At 46.2% G+C, this 25,109-nt stretch overlaps 1 protein-coding gene across 1 annotated transcript; it reads left to right on the top strand.

Moving 5' to 3' along the window:
• Nucleotides 1–525: 525 nt before the first annotated feature.
• On the top strand, nt 526–23,843 carry LOC100342699 (pancreatic secretory granule membrane major glycoprotein GP2). Its single transcript, XM_017342602.3, has 12 exons — nt 526–663; nt 1,998–2,127; nt 3,708–4,157; nt 4,978–5,070; nt 6,745–6,956; nt 7,421–7,569; nt 16,437–16,697; nt 17,115–17,369; nt 18,162–18,309; nt 19,232–19,316; nt 20,490–20,534; nt 23,329–23,843. Exons 1-12 carry the CDS (start codon nt 565–567, stop codon nt 23,385–23,387), a joined length of 1,986 nt encoding a protein of 661 aa, XP_017198091.3. The 5' UTR covers nt 526–564; the 3' UTR covers nt 23,388–23,843.
• The last annotated feature ends 1,266 nt before the right edge of the window (nt 23,844–25,109 follow it).

The following is a 25,109-nucleotide window of genomic DNA, read 5'->3' as shown; positions in this document are numbered from 1 at the left end:
TCTCACCAACCAGCCATTCCCAACTCGTCCACACTCAATATCTGACACTGGGTAGATTCCGCAGTCCGGGAACGAGAAACATCTCTCCCCCTTCCCTTGTGCCTTCTTCTGCTCCTGCTGGCCCCACGTTGAGTGGCATCCGGACAGAAGCAAAAGCACTCCAATGTGACTAGTTGAGAACACAAGACACATTGGAAATCCATTGTGCAAACAAGTGTATGTTTGATTTCTCTCCACTTCCTTTGAGTATTAAGCTTCCTTTTGACGAGTGTTTGATTTCTGGTAATAAATATGGCTTCACTGGTTTATTGTGAGGATTAAATGTGAGAGGTAATGTCTGCAAAGCACTCAACAATGCCCATTGTATTCAGTGCATATTGCTATTGTGTATAGAGAAGCATTTGCATGAAGGTGGGACTGCTGGAAGGGTTATACTGAGTGTAGGTAGGGCAAAGGGCCCCCTTCTTTCCACCATCCTTTGTGGTAAGTCACTTATCTCACCCACACTCAACAAACCTTGTGTATGCCTGGCAGATAAACTCCAATCGCACCTCAGCACCAATCATGGAGAGCCACGTGGGTAGAAATTGCAATAAAAAGCCAGCCCACGCAGGTTGCCTTCCCATGGCTGGCCAAAGGAGGAAAACTGCCTTGTTCTCAAAGGTGAGTCCTGCTCCGACCCCAGCAAACTTTCTGCTAATCTTCGGGTTTCCCACTTTTGAGTGCCTGGCATTGCTTGCTTCTGGAAACTTGCAGGACCCAGCAAGGATGTGGACTCTGGCCATTGTCAAGTGCTGCAGATGTCACTCTGTGTTAGGGTGGTCCCAGCCACCTGCTGGCTGCTCCTGGCCTAGAGATGCCACCCTTCCCCTTGCCTCAGACACCTGGCCAGGAATAATGGCTCTCCTTGGATTCATCTCTAAGAGCTTCCAGTCCTGGGTGCCCACCTGTTTCTGTTCTCTCACACCATGCCCATCATTTGCCTTCCAGAACCAGATCTCTGTCTTCAGTGGGAGTCCTCCAGAGACTTCCAAAGATTTGTCCTTTTCGGGAAAGAGTTTCCCAGAGGAGTAAATTCCATTTGAGTGCTAGCAGGCTTTGCTACAGTATTTATCTATTCATCCTTTCTATTATTTACTGGGTGCTCCTTGTGTACCAGAATCTGTCTGGGGCAAGGGACATAGGACTCAATCTGATGGGATGCTGCTCTCTTGGAAATCTACATGGATAAAGGACACTTTAGGCTCTTAACAGAATCTGATGCTTAAAACTAAGAAAGGGCAGCTGGACTATTTCCTGTAGGCATTTATAAACACAGCAGTTCTCTCCCTCCATCCAGTCTCCACAGAGCCACTTCCTCTACCTGAGAAGGAGCCAGCCGCTTCTAGAACATTCCACAGTACACACCAGCTCTAAGCTTGTCCAGTTTTCCTGCTGTCAACTTCATCTCCCTTTCCTGCTCTTATCATTTCATTCCATTTCTGCAAGTCACATCTGCTTTGAAACAGTAGGAGGGGTCTTCCACATTGTCATAGAAAATGAGTAGCATGAAATGAACTCTGAGTGAATTTCAAATTTGTTTTGCACCAGAATAAATGCATCTTTTAATTCCTTTTTTATTTGAGCATTTTCAAGTGCCCTTATACAGCTCTTAGTGAAGAAAGCCAACAATCCCTTTCTGAGACTGTGGGCCTGTGGTTATTAGCAAGCAATTTAACTTCCAGCACATTGCTTGCACATACGAGGGGCTCACTAAATATTTTTTGAACTAGCATACCCTGAGTTTTAACTGCCTTATCTATAGAATGGGAGTACTAGTTCTTTTCCTGTAGGTTGGATCAGAGCCTTAAATGAGATAATGTGTGTGAAGGGGTCGCCTACAAGTTGAGTTGTATCATGAGTACTGAACTGAAGTGTGTTCCTGTGTTATTTGGCAGCAAAGATGAGCACCTCTGTTGTCCTGAACTCACCGAAGTCATTGCTTTCCGTTGCTGCAGGTGTATGGAGAGTCTGCACACTGCAGAGTGACCTGCACGATGCACCTGAGGGGAAAGATGGCGGGCTCTGACCTCCTGTGGTTGGCCTTGGCTTCCTGCACCCTGACCCTGGCCTGTGCATTGCAGCAAGGTGAGTCCTCTGCTCACCCAGGATCTCAGATGCCCAGGGAGATGTGGGGCAGAGAGCAGGAAAGTGCAGAGAAGCTGGGTCAGGTCAGTAAGAGGAATGAGTGGGCTTAAAGCAAAGACCCAGAGACAGGGCGAAGGGGAACATGAAAGAAAAGGGAATGGAGTCAGTCTCTCAAAGAACCAGATGGGCCACTGCCCTGGAAGAGCAGCAGGAGCTGGTGAACTTGACTTCCCATGCCTTTCTGTGCAAGAGCAGAGAGCCTGGAGTGGGACAGAGGAGGACATCCATCACTCAGTCACCTGTTTTTGGCAAAAGCCCTCTCCATCATCTGTGTCAATTTGCTCATCTGCATAAAAGGGAGGGTTAGATTTAATGGTCTCACCCAAAGACACGTGAATTGGGCAACTTGGAGAAAGGCTCAAGATCAGGATGCAGATTTCAACCTGCCGAAGGGGTAGGGTGGGAACCTGAGTCAGTGGCCTCTGATGGGAAAGCATGGGGTGTGCAGGAAATAATCCCAGAATCACAAATGGAGCCATTTCCTTCATACAGGAGTGAGCAAGGCTTGCAAATCTTTTTCCTAAAATGCCCCTCTGGCCTGAATGGTAAGAAGGCCATCCTGTGAGTTTACTTAGTCATTCAGGCACTCACACTATTGGACAATGGGAAGCAAAGAGAACTAGCTTAGGATTGGTGCTGCACTTGGCGTTTTATATACATTTTCTCATTCAACAGTCTACCAACCAGATCTTTTAGGCTTTACTTCCCAGATGAGACATACATATCCCAAGTTGATTCTGGGAGTACCTGGCAAGGTCTGAAACATTTTAGTGATTACGTATCTATTTTCATGCATGTGAAAAATATTAATAGTACATCTATGTTATCAATGGTATCAGTCCTTTTATAAAACGGTTTTGTGAAGGGAATCGTTGCGAGAAACATTGAGTCAGTAAGAAGCCAGGTGGATGCAGGTGTGGAAACATGACCCAGTGTGTGGGAAGGACATTTCTGGGAACCATTAGCTCACAGGGGTGGTTTTACAGGTGAGCTTCATGAGAGTGAAATCAGCTGCCATGGTCACCTGGCCAGCAGGTGTGGTGGTGCTAGGCGTAGACTCAGCCTGGCCAGCCTATGGTGTCCCCTCCTCATTTCTCTGCTTCATCCACCATAGTCCCTGAAAATGTCAAAATCCAAACAAAACACGAAAGGTCACCAACCAGCACTGGTCCTGTTGGAGAGGAGCTTCTCCATTGGAGGTGATTTTGCTCTCCAGGGAGACATTTGATGATGCTTGGAGATGCTCTGGGGGGTACGACTGGCATTGAGTGGGCAGGGACCAGGGATTCTCCCAAATACCCTACAAAGCACAGGATGGCACCCACAAAGGATGATCCAGCCAAAATGTCAACCATGATGAAGAGGAGAAATCCCGTGTAAGGCTGATGTGGCAAAGTATCTGTGTGATTTTGACAGGCTAGGGTCCTTAGCATATCCAAAGTGGAGTGTGGAGACGGACAGAAATAATGGAAGCTGGGGGTTGGCTCAGCGACCCTAATCCCGCTCTGCTGCTTCTCTAGGTAACAGAAGCCCTCGAGACGTCCATTCCCAAGTGCAGTACTTGTCATGTGGAGACCCTGGCACCTCAGAGGCTGATGCCTGTTTTGACCCCTGCGAGAATTACCAAGAAATAAATGACACGACCCGAAGCACGGAGCACGAAGGAGGAACCCAAAGAAACCAGGCATGTGACAATGACTTGATTGGCTGGTACCGCTTTGTCGGAGGCGGAGGAGTGCAGATGCCAATCAGTTGTGTGCCTATGTTCCATTGCCAAGCAGACGCCCCCGTGTGGATGTCCGGGGACCATCCCAATGTCGAGGATGGCATTGTCAATCGCACTGCCTGTGCCCACTGGGCTGAGAACTGCTGTTTCTGGGAGTTGGTGGTGCAGGTGAAGGCCTGCCCGGGTGGGTACTACGTGTACCAGCTGGAGGGCACCCCCACCTGCAACCTGAGATACTGCTCAGGTGAGTGGCAGTGGCCCCACACAGTTGTAAGGTGCCCAGGGTGCAGGAGTGTGGGGGAGCAGGTGAGGAGACCACACAGGACAGCCGGGATGCAGCCCCCAACCCCACTCTCCACTGAGAATGTAGCCCAAGGGTGGCTGGTCTTTCACCCTTTCAAGTAAAGCCAGGCATTCTGATGCAAGGGTGAAACCTCCCGATCTATAAATGTGTGTAGCATACTGCCAAGACCCCAGGTGTGTTCTGATCCTCATTCCATTAAGCAGTCCAATTTACCTCTGTGAGCCTTTGGTTTTCTGATCTGAGAAACAATTAATAACAAAGATAACAGCTGACACAGTGCTCCCAATGCACCTGCTGGTTGTCTAAGCTCATTTAACCCTCTCACCAGCTGCATGAGATAGGTGCTATTTAATTACCCCCCAGGAGAGGTCAGGGCCACAGAGAGATTAGGGAACTCTCCCAATAGCACAGAGCAGGAAGAGCTGCGGTTTGAACCCAGGCACTCTAGCCCCAGACGCCATGTATTTAACCACTGTGCTGTCCTGGCTCTCATGACCATGAGGACTCAAGGAGCTAACTCAGGGAGAGAGCTTACAACAGTGCCTTGCCTGTAGCAAGTGTTTAGACAGAAGCTCTGGGGTCCTCACTCTGCTGGACTGGGAGTCAGGAAGTCTGAGTTAGAGGCTTGATCCTTCCACCAAATGTCATACAACTTTGGCAAGACTCCTGTGTCCTGGTGACATGAGAAGGTTGGACCTGGGGGCCTTGGACCCATCTCGTTCTGCAGTCTGATTTGCTTCTTCCATGCCCCATTTCCTAGAACATTGTGAGGAAACCTGCCTCCCTGAAGAGGAATGCCGGTACCAGAATGGTGCCTGGGGCTGCTTCTGCACACGGAACCTCAGTGACTCTGGTGAGTGGCTCACAGGGCTGGTGGCTGCCACCTGCAGTGGGCAGAACAGGAGGGGCAGAGCATCAGAGGGTCAGGACCAGGAATGGACCAGAGTTAGGGGCATTTGAACTGAAGTTGGAGGAGTGCAGTCCCTTGGAAAGCTGGGCTGTGGTGTGCACCGTGGGGCGTGGGTATGATGGGCAGGAGCAGCTGGGGGCTGTGGAGCAGGAAGCGCCTTGGCTTTCCTTGGAGACTCTGCTCAATGGATGGATGAGGCCCCGGGGGGGTCAGGGCTGTTTTCTGGGGAGCAGGCCCATCTCAGAGCCAGACACTGGGCTTTGAGGATGCCCTCCCTGTTCTTGGATAGGCTCCAAGGGCAGCCTCGGCTTCCTCAGTGGCCTGCAGAATGGTGGGTCCCCCTTGCTTGCCTCTGTGGTTGGGCTCCCATGAGCTTCTGCACCTCTCCACCCCTACCTCCTCCTGACCTGAGTTCTTGTACCTTGGAACATTGTTCCTCTATGAATTCACCATCCTCTCTTTTCCATTTCGACACTTTTGCCTTTGCTGTTCTCTTAGCTGGGAGTGTCCTCATTTGCTTCATTCACCTGCAAAACTCCTAGCTTCCTGTCAAGCCCCAGCCCAGTGTGAATCTTTTTCTCACCTGGAACATACTTCTTTGTAAAATTTTATTGATTTGAAATGGGAGAGGGAGAGAGGGATGGAGAGAGAGATAGAGACAGAGAGAGAGAGAGACAGAGAATATCTCCTATGTACTGATTTCCCAAATGCCCATAACAGCCAAGGCTGGTCCAGGAATCTGGAACTCAATCTGGGTCTCCCACATGGATAGCAGGAACCCAACTACTTGTGCACTGCCCCACGGTGCACACTACCTGCCATCTCCCAGAGTGAGTACTAGCAGGAAGCTAGAATGGAGAGTGGAGCTGGGACTTGAACCCAGGAGCTCCAATATGGGCTGTGTGTGCCCCAAGTGGTATCTTAGATGCTGCCCCAATGACTGCCCCTGTCAGCAACTTTATCACATTGGATTATAATATACTGTTGCTATTTTATGCTGATGCTTATACAAGCCCAAGGACTCCTCATGGGCCAAGTCAGTGTTTCATTAAATTTTGTGTTGATTGTACCTAGTACCTGGAGAAGTGCTTGGTAGATACATGCTCAATCAGAGCATTCGTGAATATAATAGCAATTGTATTTCTACTTGTTTACTGTCTGTCTCCCCTATCAGACTGTCAGCTCTAAAAGGGTGAGGATTTTGTTAGTTTCATAACTGTTGTGTATCCAGTGCTTAGAGGGTAGGAGATGCTCAAGAAGTATTTGCTGAATGAATGAGATGGCTGAGAATCAGATCTGATGTGTTGGCTTCACAAGCTAGTGGATGTCTTCCTTTGATTCTAGTCTGGAAGGCAAGGTCAGCCTGCTCCCTCTAGGATCCTAACCCCAGAAGAACTAGACAGGAAAATCTTAGCTGAATCTGCAGATAGGATGCTTGGAAATCTTGGACCAGGGCCCTCTTTGAACTTTCACCTATTGCCAGCCTGAGTATGAATTCCATCTGGGTCTCAGGCCCCTTCCAGTCCTCCCAGCCTCCTATTGGACATGGTGACTTTGACTCTGCCTACTTTTTCCAGACCCCTGACCACTCTACCTACCTTCCTCTTGGCTTTTCAGATATCGAGAATCTGAAGCCTGAACTGGAGTGTGGGACCACTGAGATCACATTGAGTACTAACAAGTCTTTGCTGGAAGGTCTGTGTTTGGGGGAAGATGTCACTGGCTACCTTCTAGACCGGGGCTGCAGCAGCATTCAGCGAAAAGAGGATAGTGACTGGATAAATGTGACTGTTCCTCTCCAGGATAGTGACTGTGGGTTCATTGTGGAGGTAAGTGACCTTCACTCCTGGGCTGCCAGAGGTGGGGAGTTGAGCTGGTGGGACCCATCACAATTACTGTGAGATCTGGGGCAAGTTACACCCTCCTTGGGTCTCCAGGATTGGTCCATGTGCTTAGAACTTAGAGCTTAGAGGTCTACCATGCGAGCTTAATAAATGTAATTTATGGTTATGATGATTGTGCGAGAGATGTGCAGAGGAGCGAGTGTGATGGTTCCTGCCTCTTCTGGAGGGTCAATCATTCATAGTTCCAGTATTAATCCTGGGGTCCTCATTCCCCCTTCCACAAAGTGTCAGTGCCATGGGGAGGAGGAGGTCCTTTTATCTCCTTGAGATCAGAGGGCAGGGCAGCTGTGCAGTTGAGAACACTGACTCTGGGATCAGACAGTTCTGCGTGTGAGGCACACCCACACATAGACATGTAAGATGTATGTGGTTTTGTTTTTATGCCAAAGGGAAACGAGACCCATGTCATCTACAAAAACACTCTCTCCTTTGTCAACAATTTAATCAGCAGTGGCACCACCCTCAACATCAACTTCCAGTGTACCTACTCAATTCACATTGATGTCAGCCTCCCGATTGCTCTGGAGCCCATTGAAAGGTATGGCTCTGATCCTTGATCCATAACCTTGGCATTGGTTACATGCATTTGAAGCACAGCTCATGATATCTGCATGATGCTACCCACACCTTTGGGTGCTTCCACTCATTCAATCATTCATTGCACAAGTATTGGTTTATTTTAGTTGAGGTTATTCATTATGAGCGATGCACACATAGAATATTTTGTGTGGATATTAAAGATGATTGTTATGAAGAAATGAAGCAACATGACAGTGCTTATAAATGTGCTATGGAATACAAATACAGAACAAGCTTATTCATCTTGAGGATGAAAGATGCTGAATAACTAATTGTACCGATAATTGCTCACAAATGTGAATGATCAAGGTAGAAGAAACAAGGGGGAATTTAGGGAGCAAGGAAGTGGGGTGGGGATGGTGAGGGCAAGAAGCCTGCCCTGCAGACATGGGCTTTAAGCCTAGATCACCTCTACTGTTGTAAAAAACCACACCCTTCCCCTTCAGAAATTTTGGGGTGGGATTTTTTTTCCTAAAGATTTATTTGTTTATTTGAAAAGTAGAATTATAGAGGGGAGAAGGGAGAGAGGAGAGAGAAGAGAGGAGAGAGAGAATATCTTCCATCCACTGATTTACTTCCCAAATGGATGCAGTAGCTAGAGCCAGGCCAGTCTGAAGCCAGGAGCCCAGAGCTTCTGTTGGGCCTCTCGTGTGGGTGCAAGGCCCCACATGCTTGGGCCATCCTTCTGCTGCTCTCCCAGGAGCATTAGCAGGGAGCTGCATAGGAAGAGGGGCAGACATGGTGCCCACATGGGACACTGGCTTTGCAGGAAGCAGCATAACTTGTCACAACACAACTCCTGTCCCATATACTCAGTTTTGCCAGCGCCATTTGTTGAGACTATTGTTACTCTACTGAATTGTCTGAGCACTTTTGTCAAAAATCAGTTGGCTGTATGTATGTGGATCGATGTCTGGGCTCTCTATTCTGTTCCACTATCTATGGATAGGTTTTTTTTTTTTTTTTTTTTACTATAATTACTATAGCTTTGTAGTATGGCTTTTAAACAGGTATTATGATGCCTCCAGTTGTTTTTTTTTTTTTTTTTGGCTCAGGATCACTTTGGTTATTTGGGGTCTTTTGTGATTCCATATGAATTTTGGTGTTGTTTTTTCTAATTCTTTAAAGAATGCTATTGGTATTTTTATAGGGATTGCATTGAATCTGTAAATTTCTTTATGTAGTATAGACATTCTAATGATATTGATTCTTCCAATCCATGAGCAAGGAGTATCTCTCCATTTTTTGTGTGTCCTTGATTTCTTTCATCAATGTTTGATAATTCTCATTGCAGAGATCTTTTACTTCTTTGGTTAGATGCATTCCTAAATATTTGATTTTTTGTGGCTATTGTGATGGGATTTCTTCCTTGATTTCTCTTTCTGTGCATTCATCATTAGTTTACAAAAAAGCTGCTTTTTGTGTGTTTACTTTTAACTGCAACTGTACTGAATTGGTTTATCCATTCTAACAGCTTTTTGGTGGGTTGTTTAGGTTATTCCTTGTACAACATCATGCCATCTGCAAACATGGATAAGCTAGCTCTCTTTTCCAATTTTGATGCCCTTTATTTCCTTCTCCTCACTAAGTGTTCCTGCTAAAACTTCCAGCACTATATTGAATGCGAGTGGTGAACGTGGACATCCTTTTCTTGTTCCAGATCTGGGGAGGAATGGCTTTCAGTTTCTCCCTATTTGGTATGATATTAGCTGTTGGCTTATGATATATAGCCTCTACAATTTTGAGGAACATTCTTTCTATACCTAATTTGTAGAGTTTTTTTTTTTTTTTAATCATGAAAGGGTGCTAAATTTTATCAAATGATTTCTCTGCATCTATTGATGACCATATGGTTTTTGTTTCTTATTCTATTAATGTGATTTATGATGTTTATTGACTTGAGAATGTTGAACCACCCTTGCATTTATAAATCCCACTTGATCATGATGTGTGACCTTTTTGATATGATTTTGGATTCAATTTGCTGGTATGTTGTTGAGAATCTTTGCATCTGTGTTATTAAGGATTTAGTTCTGTAGTTTACTTTTCATGTCATGTTTTTTTTTTTTTTTTTTGACAGGCAGAGTGGACAGTGAAAGAGAGAGACAGAGAGAAAGGTCTTCCTTTAGCATTGGTTCACCCTCCAATGGCCGCCATGGCCGGCGCGCTGCGGCCGGCGCACCACGCTGATCCGAAGGCAGGAGCCAGGTGCTTATCCTGGTCTCCCTTGTGGGTGCAGGGCTCAAGGACTTGGGCCATCCTCCACTGCACTCCTGGGCCACAGCAGAGAGCTGGCCTGGAAGAGGGGCAACCGGGACAGAATCCGGCGTCCTGACCAGGACTAGAACCTGGTGTGCCAGCACCGCAAGGCAGAGGATTAGCCTATTGAGCCACGGCGCTGGCCATGTCATGGTTTTGGTATCAAAGTAATGTTGGTCTCATAAACAGAGTTTGTCAGAATTCAATATTTTTTAAAAATATTATTTATTTGGTTTTTGTTTTCTAAGATGTATTTATTCATTTGAAAATCAGAGTTACACAGAGAGGAGAGGCACAGAGGGAGAGAGAGAGAGAGAGGTCTTCCATCCACTGGTTTACTCCCCAATTGGCTACCACAGCCAGGAGCTGTGCTGATCCAAAGCCAGGAGCCAGGAGCTTCTTCCGGGTTTTCCACATGGGTGCAGGGGCCCAAGGACTTGGGCCATCTTCCACTGGTTTCCCAGGCCATAGCAGAGAGCTGGATCAGAAGTGGAGTAGTCAGGACTCTAACCGGAGCCCATATGGGATGCCAGCACTGCAGGCAGTGGCTTTACCCACTACACTGCAGCACTGGCCCCTATTTATTTGAAAGGCAGAGTTACAGAGAAGTAGAGGCAAAGAGAGAGAGAGGTCTTTCATCTGTTGGTTCACTCCCCAGATGGCCTCAATGGCTGAAACTGCACTGATCCGAAGCCAGGAGCCAGGAGTTTCTTGTGGGTCTCTCAGGTGCAGGGCCCCTAGGACCTGAGCCATCTTCTACTGCTTTCTCAGGCCACACCAGGGAGCTGGATTGGAAGTGGAGCAGTCAAGACTCGAACCCATGCCCATATAGGATGCTGGCACTGCAGGCAGCAGCTTTACCTGCTATGCCACAGCGCCAGCCCCACCCTGTTCAATCTTTTGGAATAGTTTGAAGAGTATTGGAGTTACTTTCTCTTTGAATGTTTTGTAGAATTCAGTAATAAAATCATCAGGTTCCAGACTTTTCCTTGATGGAAGACTTTTGATTACTGCTTCAATCTCATTGCTTGTTATGGGTCTGTTTAGATTGTCCATATCTTCCTGATTTAATCTTGGTAGATGATACGAATCCATGAATTTATCCATCTCTTTGAGCTTTCTCAGTTTGCTAGCATACAGTTCTACACAATAGTTTCTCATGATCCTTTGTATTTTAGTGGGGTCAGTTGTAATGTTTCCCTTTCTGTCTCTAATTTTATTTATTTGAGTTTTTCCTCTTCTTTGTTAGATTGGCTAGACTAACAACTTTTTGTTTTGTCGACCTTTTGTATTTTTTCCTAGTTTCAATTTCATTTATTTCTGCTCTGATCCTTATTGTTTCTCACCTCCTCCTGATTTTGAGTTTGATTTGTTCTTATTCATCTAAGTCTTCAAGATGCATTATTAGATCTTTAGTTTGAGACATTTCTTTTTTAAATTTAAGTACATAATGCTATAACTTCCCTCTTTTTTTTAACTTTTATTTAATAAATACAAATTTCCGAAGTACAACTTTTGGATTATAGCGGCTTTTTCCCCCATATCCTCCCTCCCACCCACACCCCTCCCATCTCCTGCTCCCTCTCCCATCCCATTCACATCAAGATTCATTTTCAATTATCTCTATATACAGAAGATCAATTTAGTATATACTAAGTAAAGATTTCAACAGACTTCCCTCTTAATACTGCTTTTGCTGTATCCCACAGGTTTTGGTATGTTGTGTTTTCATTTCATTTATTTCTAGAAAGTTTTTCGATCTCCTTTTTAATTTCTTCAATGACCCTTTGATCATTCCATAGCATGTTGTTTAATGTACAAGTATTTATGAGTGTTCTGTTATTCTTCTTGTTGTTGATTTCTAGTTTTACTCCTTTATGGTCTGAGAAGATACATGGTATGATGTCAGTCTTTTCAAATTTACTGAGATTGATTTGTGGTCTAATATGTGGTCTATCCTAGAAATGTTCCATGTGCTGATGAGAAGGTGTGTTCTGTAGCTATTGGGTGAAATGTCCTGTAAATGGCTCTTAGGTCCATTTGCTCAATGGCATGTTTCAACTCCAATGTATCTTTATTGATTTTTTTTGTCCATTGATGTGAGTGGGGTGTTGAATTCACCCACTATTATATAGGATCTCTTTAGATCTAATAGTATTTTCTGTATATATCTGGGTGGTCTTGTGTTGTGTGTGCATATATATTTATGATTGTTACATCTTCTTGCTGAATTGAACCTTTTATCAAAATAAGATGTTCTTTTTAATCTCTTTTTAGTTTTTGATTTAAAGTCTGTTTTATCTGATCAGGATAGCTATGCCTGCTTGCTTTTAGTTTCCATTAGCCTGGTGTATCCTTTTCCAATCCTTCACTTTCAGTCTGTGTGTGTTTTTGTGTGTGAAGTGAGTTTCTTGTAGGCAGCATTTAGTGTGATCATGGGTTTTTGTTCATTCAGCCAACCTAAGTCCATTTACATTCAAAGTTAGTGTTGAAAGATAAGAAGTAAGACCTGTCATTTTGTTGATTGGATAATTACTCCACCTGCTCTGTTCACGAATTTGGTGATGTCATGCGTTTTCATGATGTTTACTTCTTTTTTTAAGATTTATTTTATTTATTTGAAAGAGTTACAGAGAGAAGTAGAGACAGAGAGGTCTTCCATCTGCTGGTTCACTCCCCAGATGGCCACAATGGCCAGAGCTGCACCCATCCAAAGCCAGGAGCCAGGAGCTTCTTCTGAGTCTCCCACACGGGTGCAAGGGCCCAAGGACTTGGGCCATCTTCTGCTATCCCAGGCCACAGCAAAGAGCTGGACCAGAAGAGGAGCAGCTGGGATTAGAACTGGCGCCCAGATGGGATGGCAGCACTTCAGGCCAGGGCTTTAACCTGCTATGCCACAGCGTTGGCCCTATGATGTTTATTACTTCTTCTTCTTCTTTTTTTTTTTTTTTTGATAATTCACCAGGCCTAAATGAGATTTATTCCTGGCATTCAGGGATGGTTCAATATATTTTTTTCTTTTTTAGCTTATTTAATAAATATAAATTTCCAAAGTACAGCTTATGGATTACAGTGGCTTTTCCCCTCCTAATAACTTCCCTCCCACCCACAACCCTCCCATCTCCCGCTCCCTCTCCCATTCCATTCACATCAAGATTCATTGTCAATTATCTTTATATACAGAAGATCAATTTAGTATATATTAAGTAAAGATTTCAACAGTTTGCATCCACACAGAAGCACAAAGTGTAAAGTACTGTTTGAGTACTAGTTATAACATTAATTCACATTGTACAACACATTAAGGACAGAGATCCTACATGGGGAGTAAGTGCACAGTGACTCCTGTTGTTGACTTAACAAATTGACATTCTCGTTTATGGCGTCAGTAATCACCCTAGGCTCTTGTCATGAGTTGCCAAGGCTATGGAAGCCTTTTGAGTTTGCCAACTCCGATCATAAGATGATGTTTACTTCTAATGCAGGATGCCCTTCAGAATTTCTTGTAAGGCTTCTCTGGTACTGGTGAATTCTGTTTTTGCTTCTCTGGAAAATACAGTATTTCTCCTTCACTTTTAAAGGATAGCTAGATATAATATTCTTGGTTGGATGTTTTGTCCTCTTAAGATCTTGAATGTATCATTGCACTCTTTTCTAGCCTGTAGGGTTTCCGCTGAGAAGTCTGATGTTCATCCAATTGGTTTTCCTTTATATGTAACTTGATGCTTTTCTCTTACTGTCATTAGAATTCTCTTCTTGTCTTTAACTTTTTTTAAAAAAGATTTATTTATTTGAAAGGCAGAGTAACAGAGAGGCAGAGGCAGAGAGAGAGAGAGAAAGAGAATGAATCTTCCATTTGCTGATTCACTCCCCAGATGACCACAATAGCCGTAGCTGAGCCAATCTGAAGCCAGGAGCCAGGAACTTCCCCCAAGTCTCCCACGTGGGTGCAGGGGCCCAAGTACTTGGGCCATCTTCTACTGCTTTCCCAGGACATAGCAGAGAGCTGGATCAGAAGTGGAGCAGTCGGGACTCGAACTGGCACCCAAATGCGATGCCGGCATTGCAGGCAGTGGCTTTACCCGCTATGCCACAGCGCCAGCCCCAGTCTTTAACTTTTGAAATCTGATGACAATATGCCTTAGAGAAGACCTTTTCTGGTTGATCTGCTTGGGGTTCTTTGAGCTTCTTGTATATGCATATCCATGTCTCTTTCAAGACCTGGGAAATTTCTAACTATTATTTCATTTAGCAGGCTCTCAATGCCTTTTGCCTTTTCTTCTCATTCAGGAATACCTATAATATGCATATTTGGTTGTTTAATGGTATCCTATGTTTTGTGTAGACTTTATCCATTCTTTTTAATTCTTTTCTGTTTATTTTGTCTGATTGGGTTATTTCAAAATTCTTGTCCTCAAGGTCAGAAATTGTTTCCTCCACTTGGTCTATTCTGCTGTTAAAGCTCTCAATCTTTTTTTTTTATTTCACCAAGGAAGATTTCATCTCAAATATTTCCATTTGGTTCTTGTTAATGAGTTCTATTTCCTTGGTAAGATTTTCATTCATGTCCCTCATTGATTTCCTCATTTCATTAACCTGTCTCTCTGAATTCTCATACATCTCATTGAGTTTCCTTACAGGCATTATTTTGAATTCTATATATTGTCATGTAATAGATTCCCTTCAGTTAAGGATCTGATTCTGGAGGAGTATTGTGTTCTTTGAAGGTGTCATGCTACCTTGCTTCTTCATGACTCCTGTGTTCCTATGTTGACGTCTGCCCATCTGGTGTGTTTGTACCTTCTTCATGAAGTAGGTTTTAAGGTAAAAGAGTTGATGGTTTACTTGTGGTCTATCTGGAATGCAGGATATCACTTGGCTTGTTGCTTTGGTTTTGTATCTAAGTGAGCCCAGGAGTGTAGTCCCTGAGTGATTTCTTTCATCTTAATCAATGTTGGCTGTGTCTATAAGTGACACAGTGGACTTGTCTGCTGCAGTTCATGAGGACAGAAGTGAGGCTTTGAGATGAATAAGGGTTTCCCTGGGTGTGTATCTTTGGTGCACAGAGAAGTGAATGTGATAGCTGGGGCCTTACTCTTGGTGCTAAGGGAGACAGCAATAGCTGCCCTCTTGTCCTACTGGCAAGCCTAAGTGTCCTGGCTTGTGGCACCAATTGCTGTGGCTCTAGGACTGTGTAATATGGATGGACCCCTCCTTAGGTCCTGCTGGAGTGTCCAACTGGTGCTGTCGCTATAATACCAACAGCCCTGGTCCTAAGCCTACAGGATGTGAACTGGGCCCTGTTCAGTCCTATGGGGTGACCACAAGGTGCACAGGAGATTTTACTCTGGAGGGTATGAGTCCAGAGAGGTGGAGTGCACTTAGGTTCTTCCTTATGTCCACTGGGTAGATTCCATTGGCACTGAGAAATTTAGAATGAATTGTTACAGTCCTGGTCCAGTATGGGCTTCCCAGAGGCAGCTTACCTTGCTATGCCACAACACCTGCCCCCTTACCTTCATTTTTGAAAGATATTTTGCAGGGTATGGAATTACAGGCATTTTAAGTCCTTTCAGGAAAGAGGATAAATCCACTTCCTGTAGTCCAGCTTAGCTGGAAGAAGTCTCCAAGTTGCAGGCTGTAATGTGGTCATTACCCAGATCTCCCAGGGTGGGAGCAGATTTTTTTTATGGGCTTATTCCAGTGTTAGCCCCAGAAGCTAAGGTGAATCCGCCTTACCCATGCGGAGTGCCTGAGTATAGCTCTGAGCCTAATTCTCAAAAACTCCCGTAACTGCAGGATGCAGGGGACTGTCCTTGGTTCCTCGCGTAGCCCTGGCTCTGATTATGATGCTGCTAGGGGGACAGAGGCGCACTGTGTGACATTTTGCTGCTGAGTGTGGCACTCTGTGAGAATGGGGAAGGGGAAGAAGCAAAGTGGCTGTTCTGCTCTGAGCTCAGCGGTTGCTGAGACCCCAGTCAGCTCTCCAGGCTGAAGTCAGTGGGTAACTGAGGAATTCCGTCTCAGATAAAACTGAGTGCGGGGGGCATGCGGCAGTTTCTTCCTACCTTCACATGGTAAGATGGCTGCTGGCTGTGACTCCTCCTCTCCTGTGGAGTCTTTTTTTTTTTTTTTTTTTTTTAATTCCTGGAAACTTTTTGTCATCAGACCCCTGGGAACGTCATCCTTCCCTTGTTGTCTTCATGTCCCAGAGCAGCCTAAGTTGTGGGCTGTACCCTATTCAGCCATCTTGGCTCTCCTGGGTGCTTACATCTTCTTCACTATAGCTCTGTGCTTAGAATGGGGCCCTGCTGAAGCAGTCCCTTAGCTTCTCTAGACTCACCAGGGGGCTTCCAGGGACACCAGAAACCCAGAAATCTGGAGAGACTTCTCACTCCTTCATCATCTCCCAGGCTCACAGAGTGGCAGGATCTGAAGGATTAGGAATGTTCTAGTTCAGACTGTATTTTCAGACTGTGTTTTGTTAGGAACTATGGTTCCTAAAGAATCAAAAGGAAAGGCACTTATCTTGTCTTTTTTTAAATATTTGTTTATTTTTCTCAAAAGTCAGACTAACAGCCAGCAAGGAACAGAAGGAGAGAGATCTTCCATCTACTGGTTCACTCCCCAGATGGATGCAATAGCCAGGGCTGGGCCAGGCCGAAGCCAGGAGCCAGGAGCTTCATCTGCATCTCCCATATGGGTGACAGGGGCCCAAGTACTTGGGCCGTCGTCTTCTGCTTTCGCCATCCCAGCAGGAGTGAGCTGGAAAGGAAGTGGAGCAGCCGGGACACAAACAGGCAGCCCTATGGGAAACAGGCCTCCCAGGTGCGTACCCACTATGCCACAATGCCAACCCCACTTCTCTTGTTAAGATCGGCATTTCGCTGAAGATTGTGGGGTGAGGGAGAGCAATCTGCTGCTGGAGACTGTGAAACCACAGAACTGGTCCCAAGCCCCATCTTCTAGGTGAGGGGATGCAGGAGTGCACTAACCATCGCTTGGGTGACAGAGCTGTGTCATGCAGGGAGGACTGGTGGACGCCCCGGAGAGGACTCTCCTGTGTGTCACACTTTCTGTTGGGAAGCCAGTGAACGCACAGTTTAAAAGAATGATAGAGGAGCTAACTGAGGGAGCAAACTTGGGCCTCTGCCTTCATAAGCTCATACAAACACAGGGCTTGACTTATGGTGTTCTCTCTGGTCAAAGCCTGATGCTTCTACTCTTGTGGTTTCCTTGTCTCAGTTCCACGACCATTAATGTGGAAGGGGAAGGAGTGATTAGGAAAGAAGAACCAAATGTCGTCATGACCCTCTTCAAAGACGAAAACTACACAGATCCCTACGAGGAGGATGTGCTTCCGCTGCCGATCGACACCGTGCTCTACGTGAGCGTCAAGTTGGTGGAAAGAGCCACTACTTGCCTGCGGTTGCGGAACTGCTATGGCACCTCAACTCCAGACAGAGATGATCCTCTGAAGTATTTCTTCATCGAAAACAGGTATCTGGAGACTGTGGGCTTGCTTATTTATTTATTTATTTATTTATTATTTTTGGCTTGAATAGGGTTTAGGGAAACTGTTCATCTCTATCATGTCTGGGAGTTGTGTAAGTCGGTTCACTTCTTTTGGAAATAATTTGATATTACCTATGATTAAAGTACTAAGACAAAACAGGTGGGAAGAGTAAAGAAATGACAACTATTCTGTACTTCATGACTCTTAATTACTTTGGTATTAGGTTCATTGTTCAAATATGTGAGATCAATTAAGTAATGATTGACTATTAGATGTTAACACCTATCAATATGAAAAAGACATGACAAATTATTATCAGAAAATATATTATTGAAATTCATTAACTGACAAAAAAGGGAAGTGCATATCTATAGATCGTGATTCAAATCAGTAACAATGCTAGTGAATATGCATCATTGAACTTAGCTGTTGCATCAAGCACGTGCTAAGTAGTAGACATGGCTCCTCGTTAAGTGCTCACGTGACTCCTAAGAGATGGGTATTGCTGTGTCACTTGGCAGACAAGGAAACTGGGGCTCAGGAACATGAAATAACCTGCCCACGATCACTCAGCTGGAAGTAGGTTGGGCCAGAATTCAATATCAGCCTGCCTCATTCCAGAGACTGTTTCCCCAGTACCATCAACCCTATGGATTACGTCCTGGAGGAAACAGGACTAGAAAAAGTCCATGTTGTCACGGTGGAGGGCACCTGGGGGGCTCTTTTATTTTTCTGTTGTTTTAGAAGTTACATCTTTGCTCTTGTCACCCTCACAGCTGCGTTAGTGACCACGAGGAGCATACCGTAATACTGCAGAATGGGGTGTGCTCAGAAGCCCGGTTCTTCCTTCAGTTGTTCACACTCCGTACACCCCAACTTTTCCTGCATTGTGAGACTGAACTCTGTGATGGACCATGTGAGCCAGTGAGTATCCCATGGACTGAACCATTCAGAGTCTGGCAGGGGGCCTGGCACCTGACAGGCTCTCCACATATATGTATTGGAATGCGAGGCGGGTGGATGGGTGGTTGCTTGGATGTCTGGATGAGGGGGATGGGCAGAGAATGGATGAAGATGGGTGCCTGAAGAGCCGAAAAGACTCATGTGAGTGGATGGATGGTTGGTTGGATGTGTGGATGGGTGGGAGGATTGAGTGGGTGGATGGATGTGCGGGAGGGAGGGAGGATGAGTAGATGGATTTCAGGCCTTCTGACATTCCACCTGGAGGCAGTTGTGTCCCTGGAAGGCAGGGCATATAGGAACTGTGCACTCGGTTTCCGTGGGGCCAGCCCTATTTTGAATGATTGCAGTAATAGTTGGCTTGCTCTGTGTCAAGCACCAGGCCGAAACTCTCACAGGCTTTATCTGATTTAACACTCATGAGAACCTTTAAATGGGTTCTTTTGATAAACTCCATTGTACAGATTAGGGATAGAGGCTCATAGAAGCCCCTTGCTAAAGGGTCACACATAACCAGAGATGATCAAATCCAATTCCCATGCCTTTCACACATTTGGCACTGCCTGTGAACAGTTGTCACTGTTGAGTGCTGACTTTGTGGCTTTGTGTGGCAGTCATGCCTCATTCTAACCTTCACACCTGGGTTAGTGCTATTTAATCATCATAAAGAAAAGAAGTCATTGGTCCCAAATTATACAGCTGCAGAGAATGTAAAGGAGAAAAGATTCAAGCCCATTTTTTTAACATATCAGTGAGAATTCCTTAGCCTGAGATATTCACAGCATCATATTTAGGGCCATATATTAGATGGGTCCAAGTAATTAGGCCAGGGCTGCCTTTAAATGCATTTCAATTTTGATTTGATGCGAGTTCTCCATCCCTACAGGATTGCCCACCTAGGCAATATCGCAGTGAAAAACCAGACATCGGCTCAACCCAAGCGGAACATTTGGGACCCAGCACTCTGCGAGGTAAGTGGCTGAGTGAGCCCTGGTGATGAGCCCGGCTGGCCAAGTACTAACAGTTACCCACAATGCCTGGGGTCACAGGCCCACCTACTCAGGGCTTTTCTGTCTCCTCCATCTGGCTCCGACTGGTGAATCCTGGGGTAATGATAGCAGTCGTTTGCAGTGGGCCTCCCTCTGCTAGGGATCAGGCTAAGCCCTTGCATTCATGGATTCACTATGTGACTTAATAACTTAAATGACCGTGTCCATTTTACAAGACCCAAAGACTCATTCAAGATCACCCAGCTCAGGAGTGGCTGGGATTAGGATTGAACCTGGCTCCTTCCAATTCCAAAGCACATGGTCTTCTCCTTGTGTCCCTATAATTCAGTCCCTTTTGGGTGCAGTGTAAGTCATAATTCCCATTTAAATGCAACTTTGCTTTCAGTTACAGTATTTTGGAGTATAGACTCGGGGAAGCTTTCCAACTGCTCCTCAAATTTTTATCATCCTATGGCTGGGTTAACAATACTATTATGGCTTTTATTTCCACTGGGGTGGAGAAACCAAGAAACCCAAAATGATGAAAGCAAAATTTTTTTTACCTAAAGAAGTTAAGATGCAATAATGTTAATAGGAGTAGGAGTAATACCATGTACTTCATGCCTGGAACCATGCCAAATATCTTTGTGTCTGTGAATGATCACTCTGAAGGCTCACACAGCCCAGGGAGGTAAGCACTGGCCACCACTCCATGTCCAGATGAGTAAACGGAGGCTGGCTGTCTGTCTGGTGATGAAGGCTCCACTCTGTGTCCATTGATCAGGCCCTCAGCAGGTGATGTCACAGGGTAACTACCAGCGGCAGTGGTTAGGACTTCCTCTTTGGAACATGAAAGACTAGGGTATGAATCCCAGCTCTGCTACTGACTGCAAGGTCAACTAGGTGCACGCCTTGACACTGCTGAGCCTCAGTACTGTCATCTGTCAAGCAGGGGTGAGAATGCTGTCTTAAATTTGTTGGGAGGATTAAGTTGCAAATGCAAGAAAATGTGTCTAGAAAGGTGACGCTTTCACCATGTGGATTGTCAGTGGTTGTGCTGCCCAGGTCCAGAAGGACTTACAGCAGCTATGGCCACCATGCTGTGGTCACCAGGGCATGACTGAGGAGACCCTCACCACCTTCTCTCGTTCACAGGAGCCCAGGCTCTCCCTGTCGTGAGCGGAACTCCCAGCACTGCAGGTACATCCTTTCTCACGCCTCTCCCACAGCCCTCCCAACACCCTCCCCTTCCGGTAGTCAATTCACTGAGCCTGTATCCACCCCTCCTCTGTTCAGGCCCTTTGGGAGGGGCTGTGAGCACCGAAATGAGTCAGATCTGAGACTGGAACCCAAGATGCTCACTGCTAGCAGAGAAGTCAGCCATTTAACAAAAACACCTGTCAAGTGCCCACCGTGTGCCAGCATTGTTCTAGCACTGGGGAGAGGAGGGTGAACAAGACAGGCCAAGTACCCTATGTTCCAGTACAGCAAATAACAAACAAACAAAAAACCCAAAAGGTAATCTACAAATAAAAGAAGGCAGTCTGATATAAAGTAACTGGCACAAGTCATAATGCCTTAAATAGTATAGAATTTACTTTCACACATGTAAAGTCTGGAGACAAACAGTGTAAGGCTTGTCTAAGGGTGGAACTATGACGTCATCAAAGAGCCTGGCTCCTTCCAGCTTGATCCTCTACCACACTTAAGATGTGATCATCATCTGTATGGTTCAAGGTGGCACCCAGAGCTCCAGCCTTCACATATAGGCAGCAGGACTGGGGGGACATTCCCAGAAGCTGGTACCTTATGCCCCCACTTACATCTCATTGGCCAGTGCTTAGTCACATGGCCATGCCCGGCTGCAAAAGAAGCTGGGAAATGAACTCTTTAGTCAGCCATGTGGCTAGCCAACATTTGATGCCTTTCTTATCAGATGGATAAGTGGTCAGAAACACTGCCAGAGAAGTGATGTTTGAACCAAAGGAGAAAAAGGAGGTGGGTGGGTAGTTACCAGGAGAATGAGCTCTGTAGGCAGAGGGAGCAATAGTTCATTGCACAAACAGGAATCGGCACATAAGCAAGTAAATGACAAGCAAATATATAGTACAGAGGGGGTACAAGGCAGACTAATTAACTGCACTGGATGAGGTCTGAGGACAATTTAATCAGCAGCATTGGGCTAGAGTTTTGACAAATGGCTTGGAGTTCAACAGGCAAGCAAATTGAAGAAATATATTTTGGACAAGTGCATGCATTGAGATTTTGCCACTCCCTGAAATGACCTATATTGGTAAACCGGACATAAACAAGTTCTCTTTTTTTTTAAGAAAGATTTATTTATTTATTTGAAAGTCAGAGTTACACAGAAAGAGAAGGAGAAGCAGAGAGAGAGAGAGAGAGAGAGAGAGAGAGAGAGAGAGAGAAAGAGAGGGAGAGAGTGTTCTTCCATCCTCTGGTTCACTCTTCATATGACTGCAATGGCCAGAGCTGTGTCAACCCAAAGCCAGGAGCCAGGAGCCTCCTCCAGGTCTCCCACGTGAGTTCAGGGGCCCAAGGACATGGGCCATCTCCCACTGCTCTGCCAGTCCATAGAGAGCCAGATCAGAAGTGGAGCAGCGGGGACTGGAACTGGTGCCCATATGGGATGCTGGCACTGCAAGCGGTGACTTTACCTGCTATACCACAGCACCGGGCCCAATAAGTTCTTTCCACTCCCAGTTCCCTGCCTAGACAGCAGCTGAAAAATTTTCCCAACAAGCCCAAGATGGCCTTTCTGTGCTTCGTGTTAACAATCAGACAGTACTGAGTAATGTTTATCAGAGAGCATGCTTGGAGCTCAGGGAACAAAGCAGCCTGAAGTCAGAAGTCAGGAAGCTCACGACTTGTTCCTTTCTGCCAGTCATTCAGTGTCGTGAAATGCTTGGGACAGGATGGCTTTCCAGTGGAGTTTGCCGAATTGATTGATCTCTAGGGTGGGTGATGGATTGGGGCTCCTGAGAGGACACAGCAGATCACCACAAGCTGTTGATGTAGCCACAAGATGTTGAGGGAGCAGACTGCCACAAGAGGGCACTTGTGGTTTTCATCTCTCACAACTAATTGTGGATGTTTTAGAATTAATTGAACATCAACCTATATTGAACCCTTATTTCTGAAATCATGATATTTCTCCCCTGACTTCTAGGACATCAGCAAGTTACTTTGAAACCTGGGGCATGGAAGGGTGTTAGCATTTGGTGGTGTGAGGGGAGAGGGTACACATGGTTCTAGGTTGCCCAATATTAACACAGATACAATGACACACAGAAAAATATGGTCCCAGCCCCCCAGTATCTTAGACTCTAACTTCCAAAACAACATTGACATTGGTGTTTACCACAGTCTAGACACTGTTTGAATGCTTGATGTGAATCCATCCACTTCAACCTTAAAAATCCAACAAGGTCAGAGATGCTATTAATATTTCTATTTTGCATGCAGGGAAACTTGAGCACAGAGAGGTTGAGTAACTTGCATGGGACTGCCCAGCGTGGTGTAGAGCTCAGATGCTAAGTTAAGTAGTAAGGCTTCAGAGGCAGTCAATAGAAACTCAGGCTCCTTGTAGCATCTAGTAATTTCTGGCCAGTCCACAATCCCTTGTGGGTCCTGTCGTGGATTCTTGGCATCTGGTCTCTAAGAAGGTTCTTGAGAGATCCCGCAGGATTGTGTAGGATAGTCAATACAGCAGACCTAGAAATGGCCTAGATAACTTCTACTGTGTTTCATTGGCCAGATTCAGTCACATGGTCCCCCTACCTGCAAAGGAGGCTGAGAAAAATTGCCTTCTATGTGCCCAGAAGAAAATGCAAAAAGAAGCATTTGACAATTAGATAGCTTGGCTGCTCCCACATGACTCCAAGACACAAAACACGTTCTGCCTTTGCCATCTCTGTGTAGAAAAGATAAAGAGGTCAAAGCCCAGCTCTTGACAGTCGTGTCTCTTGTGTTTCAGGATTCCTGGTGGCCTGGCCTGTGGTCCTCCTGCCTGTCGTCCTGGCTTGGCTGTTCTGAGAGCTCAGCTGGGCATGTGGCCTTGAAGTTCACGTTCTTCCCCCTGGCAGTGGCTTTGCCTCATCCTTCAGCACTTCTGTCTCGTTTTCCAAATCGTGCAAATAGTCTTAGAATGAGCAGATTCCAACCCTAGCTAGGTCTGGGGAAAGAGAAGAGTGTTCACCTTTAACACCCTTACCACCTTTGTGCTGCTCTTTCTTGTCCTGGTGGTGGTGGTAGTGGGTGGGGGGGCATCTGCCTGTCCTGGCCTGGCCTTCTTGTTCATGACTGTGACCTTGAAAGCAGGCTCGCTAGGCACCCCTGTGGCTGCAGCCTTTTGGAACCCCAGGGAAGAGAGAGATGTCCTCTCGTTGGAGGGGGCGGGTGAGCGCATGAAAGGGGTGCCTCCCTCCACTGCTTCTCAAGCACCTGCTGTCCTGATTGCTGATCAATTAAACAGATTGACCCTTGTGTGCACTGCCGCCTCTGGTGTGTTTCTGTTACGGGCTCAACAGTGGCCATGGCTACATGGGAAGGGGACAGACACTTCTGTGCTCCAGGGACAGCTGGTCCCCACCACTGCCCTGTCCCCACCCCCCTGCAGGCATGCTGTGACTTGCCCTAAATGACACGAACTCCTACCCTTGGGGTCTGCATGTTGGAGAAACTGCTTGGTTTGATGCTGAAGCACCCTCGTCGCCACAAAACGCCTCTCGCTGTGGGGTGCGTGTGGTGTGACTGCTCTGCAGGGTTAATCCGGGTCCTGGCAGTCACGGATGCTCTGACCGCGCCGTGGGAATGCGGCGCAGCCTGGGAGATGGGGCACAGCGCCTTCAGGAGCCCTTCAGTGGGCTCTCACAAAGCACCCCACAAAGGTGCCGCAGACAGAGAACGCTCCTTCCCCCACAGCTACACACCAGGACTCTCCCCGCTGCCCCCACAGAAAATGTCAGGGGCCCTGACCCCACCCCTGGGGGTCGGGCCTGCTTATTTGATGAGAGGAAACTTGCCCATGTGTTGCTTTGTTCAGAGGCAAGAAAGGAAAACCCACTCCAGCTAACTTGGGAGGAGGGGGACTCACAGCCAGGGTGCAGGAGCACAGGGTCCAAGGAAAGGAGACGCGTCCTGCGTGCACACGGTGGGTGGGGGGGTGGGTGGGATCTAAAACCACGAGAAACCAATGTCCGTTCGCCCTCCCACTTCCCAGGGCCTCGCCGCCCTTCACCTGGGCTTCTCTGTGTGTTTCCTTCATCTCTCACTGAAGCCGGCTTTCCCTGCTCACTCATGCATTCCTTGATTACAAATAGGCATCCCAGCTTCATATCACTTTGTAATTCAGCGGCCAGTAGAGACCAATTAGCATCCTGCTGTCCCACATCCAAATTGCATCAGGGAACCTGACTTGGCTGCTCAGGTCAGAGTGCTGCTCTGGTCCCCTTGTCGGAGGCCAGCTGGGTAGGACTAGCTAGCACAGCCGTAGCAAACGAGGCTCACCTGATGGGGCACGTGTCAAAGAAATGGTGCTGCTTCCTGGTTAGAGGGTTCATATCACAAGGATCCTCCAAGAAGTTCATGGACAATGGAATCAAAGGCCAAGTTTCTTCTGGTGCAAAAATTTTTGAAATCCATGCATGCCATGGCAAGAGCCTTGGATGATCACTGACGTCATACAAAGAGTGTGAATTGTTAAAGGAACAATAGTCACTGTGCACTTGCTCCCCAGGTAGGACCTCTGTCCCTAAT

This window comes from Oryctolagus cuniculus, chromosome 19, assembly GCF_964237555.1.
Source record: "Oryctolagus cuniculus chromosome 19, mOryCun1.1, whole genome shotgun sequence".
In the NCBI taxonomy this organism is placed as follows: domain Eukaryota; kingdom Metazoa; phylum Chordata; class Mammalia; order Lagomorpha; family Leporidae; genus Oryctolagus; species Oryctolagus cuniculus.
The sequence above is the reverse complement of the archived record's forward strand: the minus strand, read 5'-3'. Positions and strand labels throughout refer to the sequence as shown.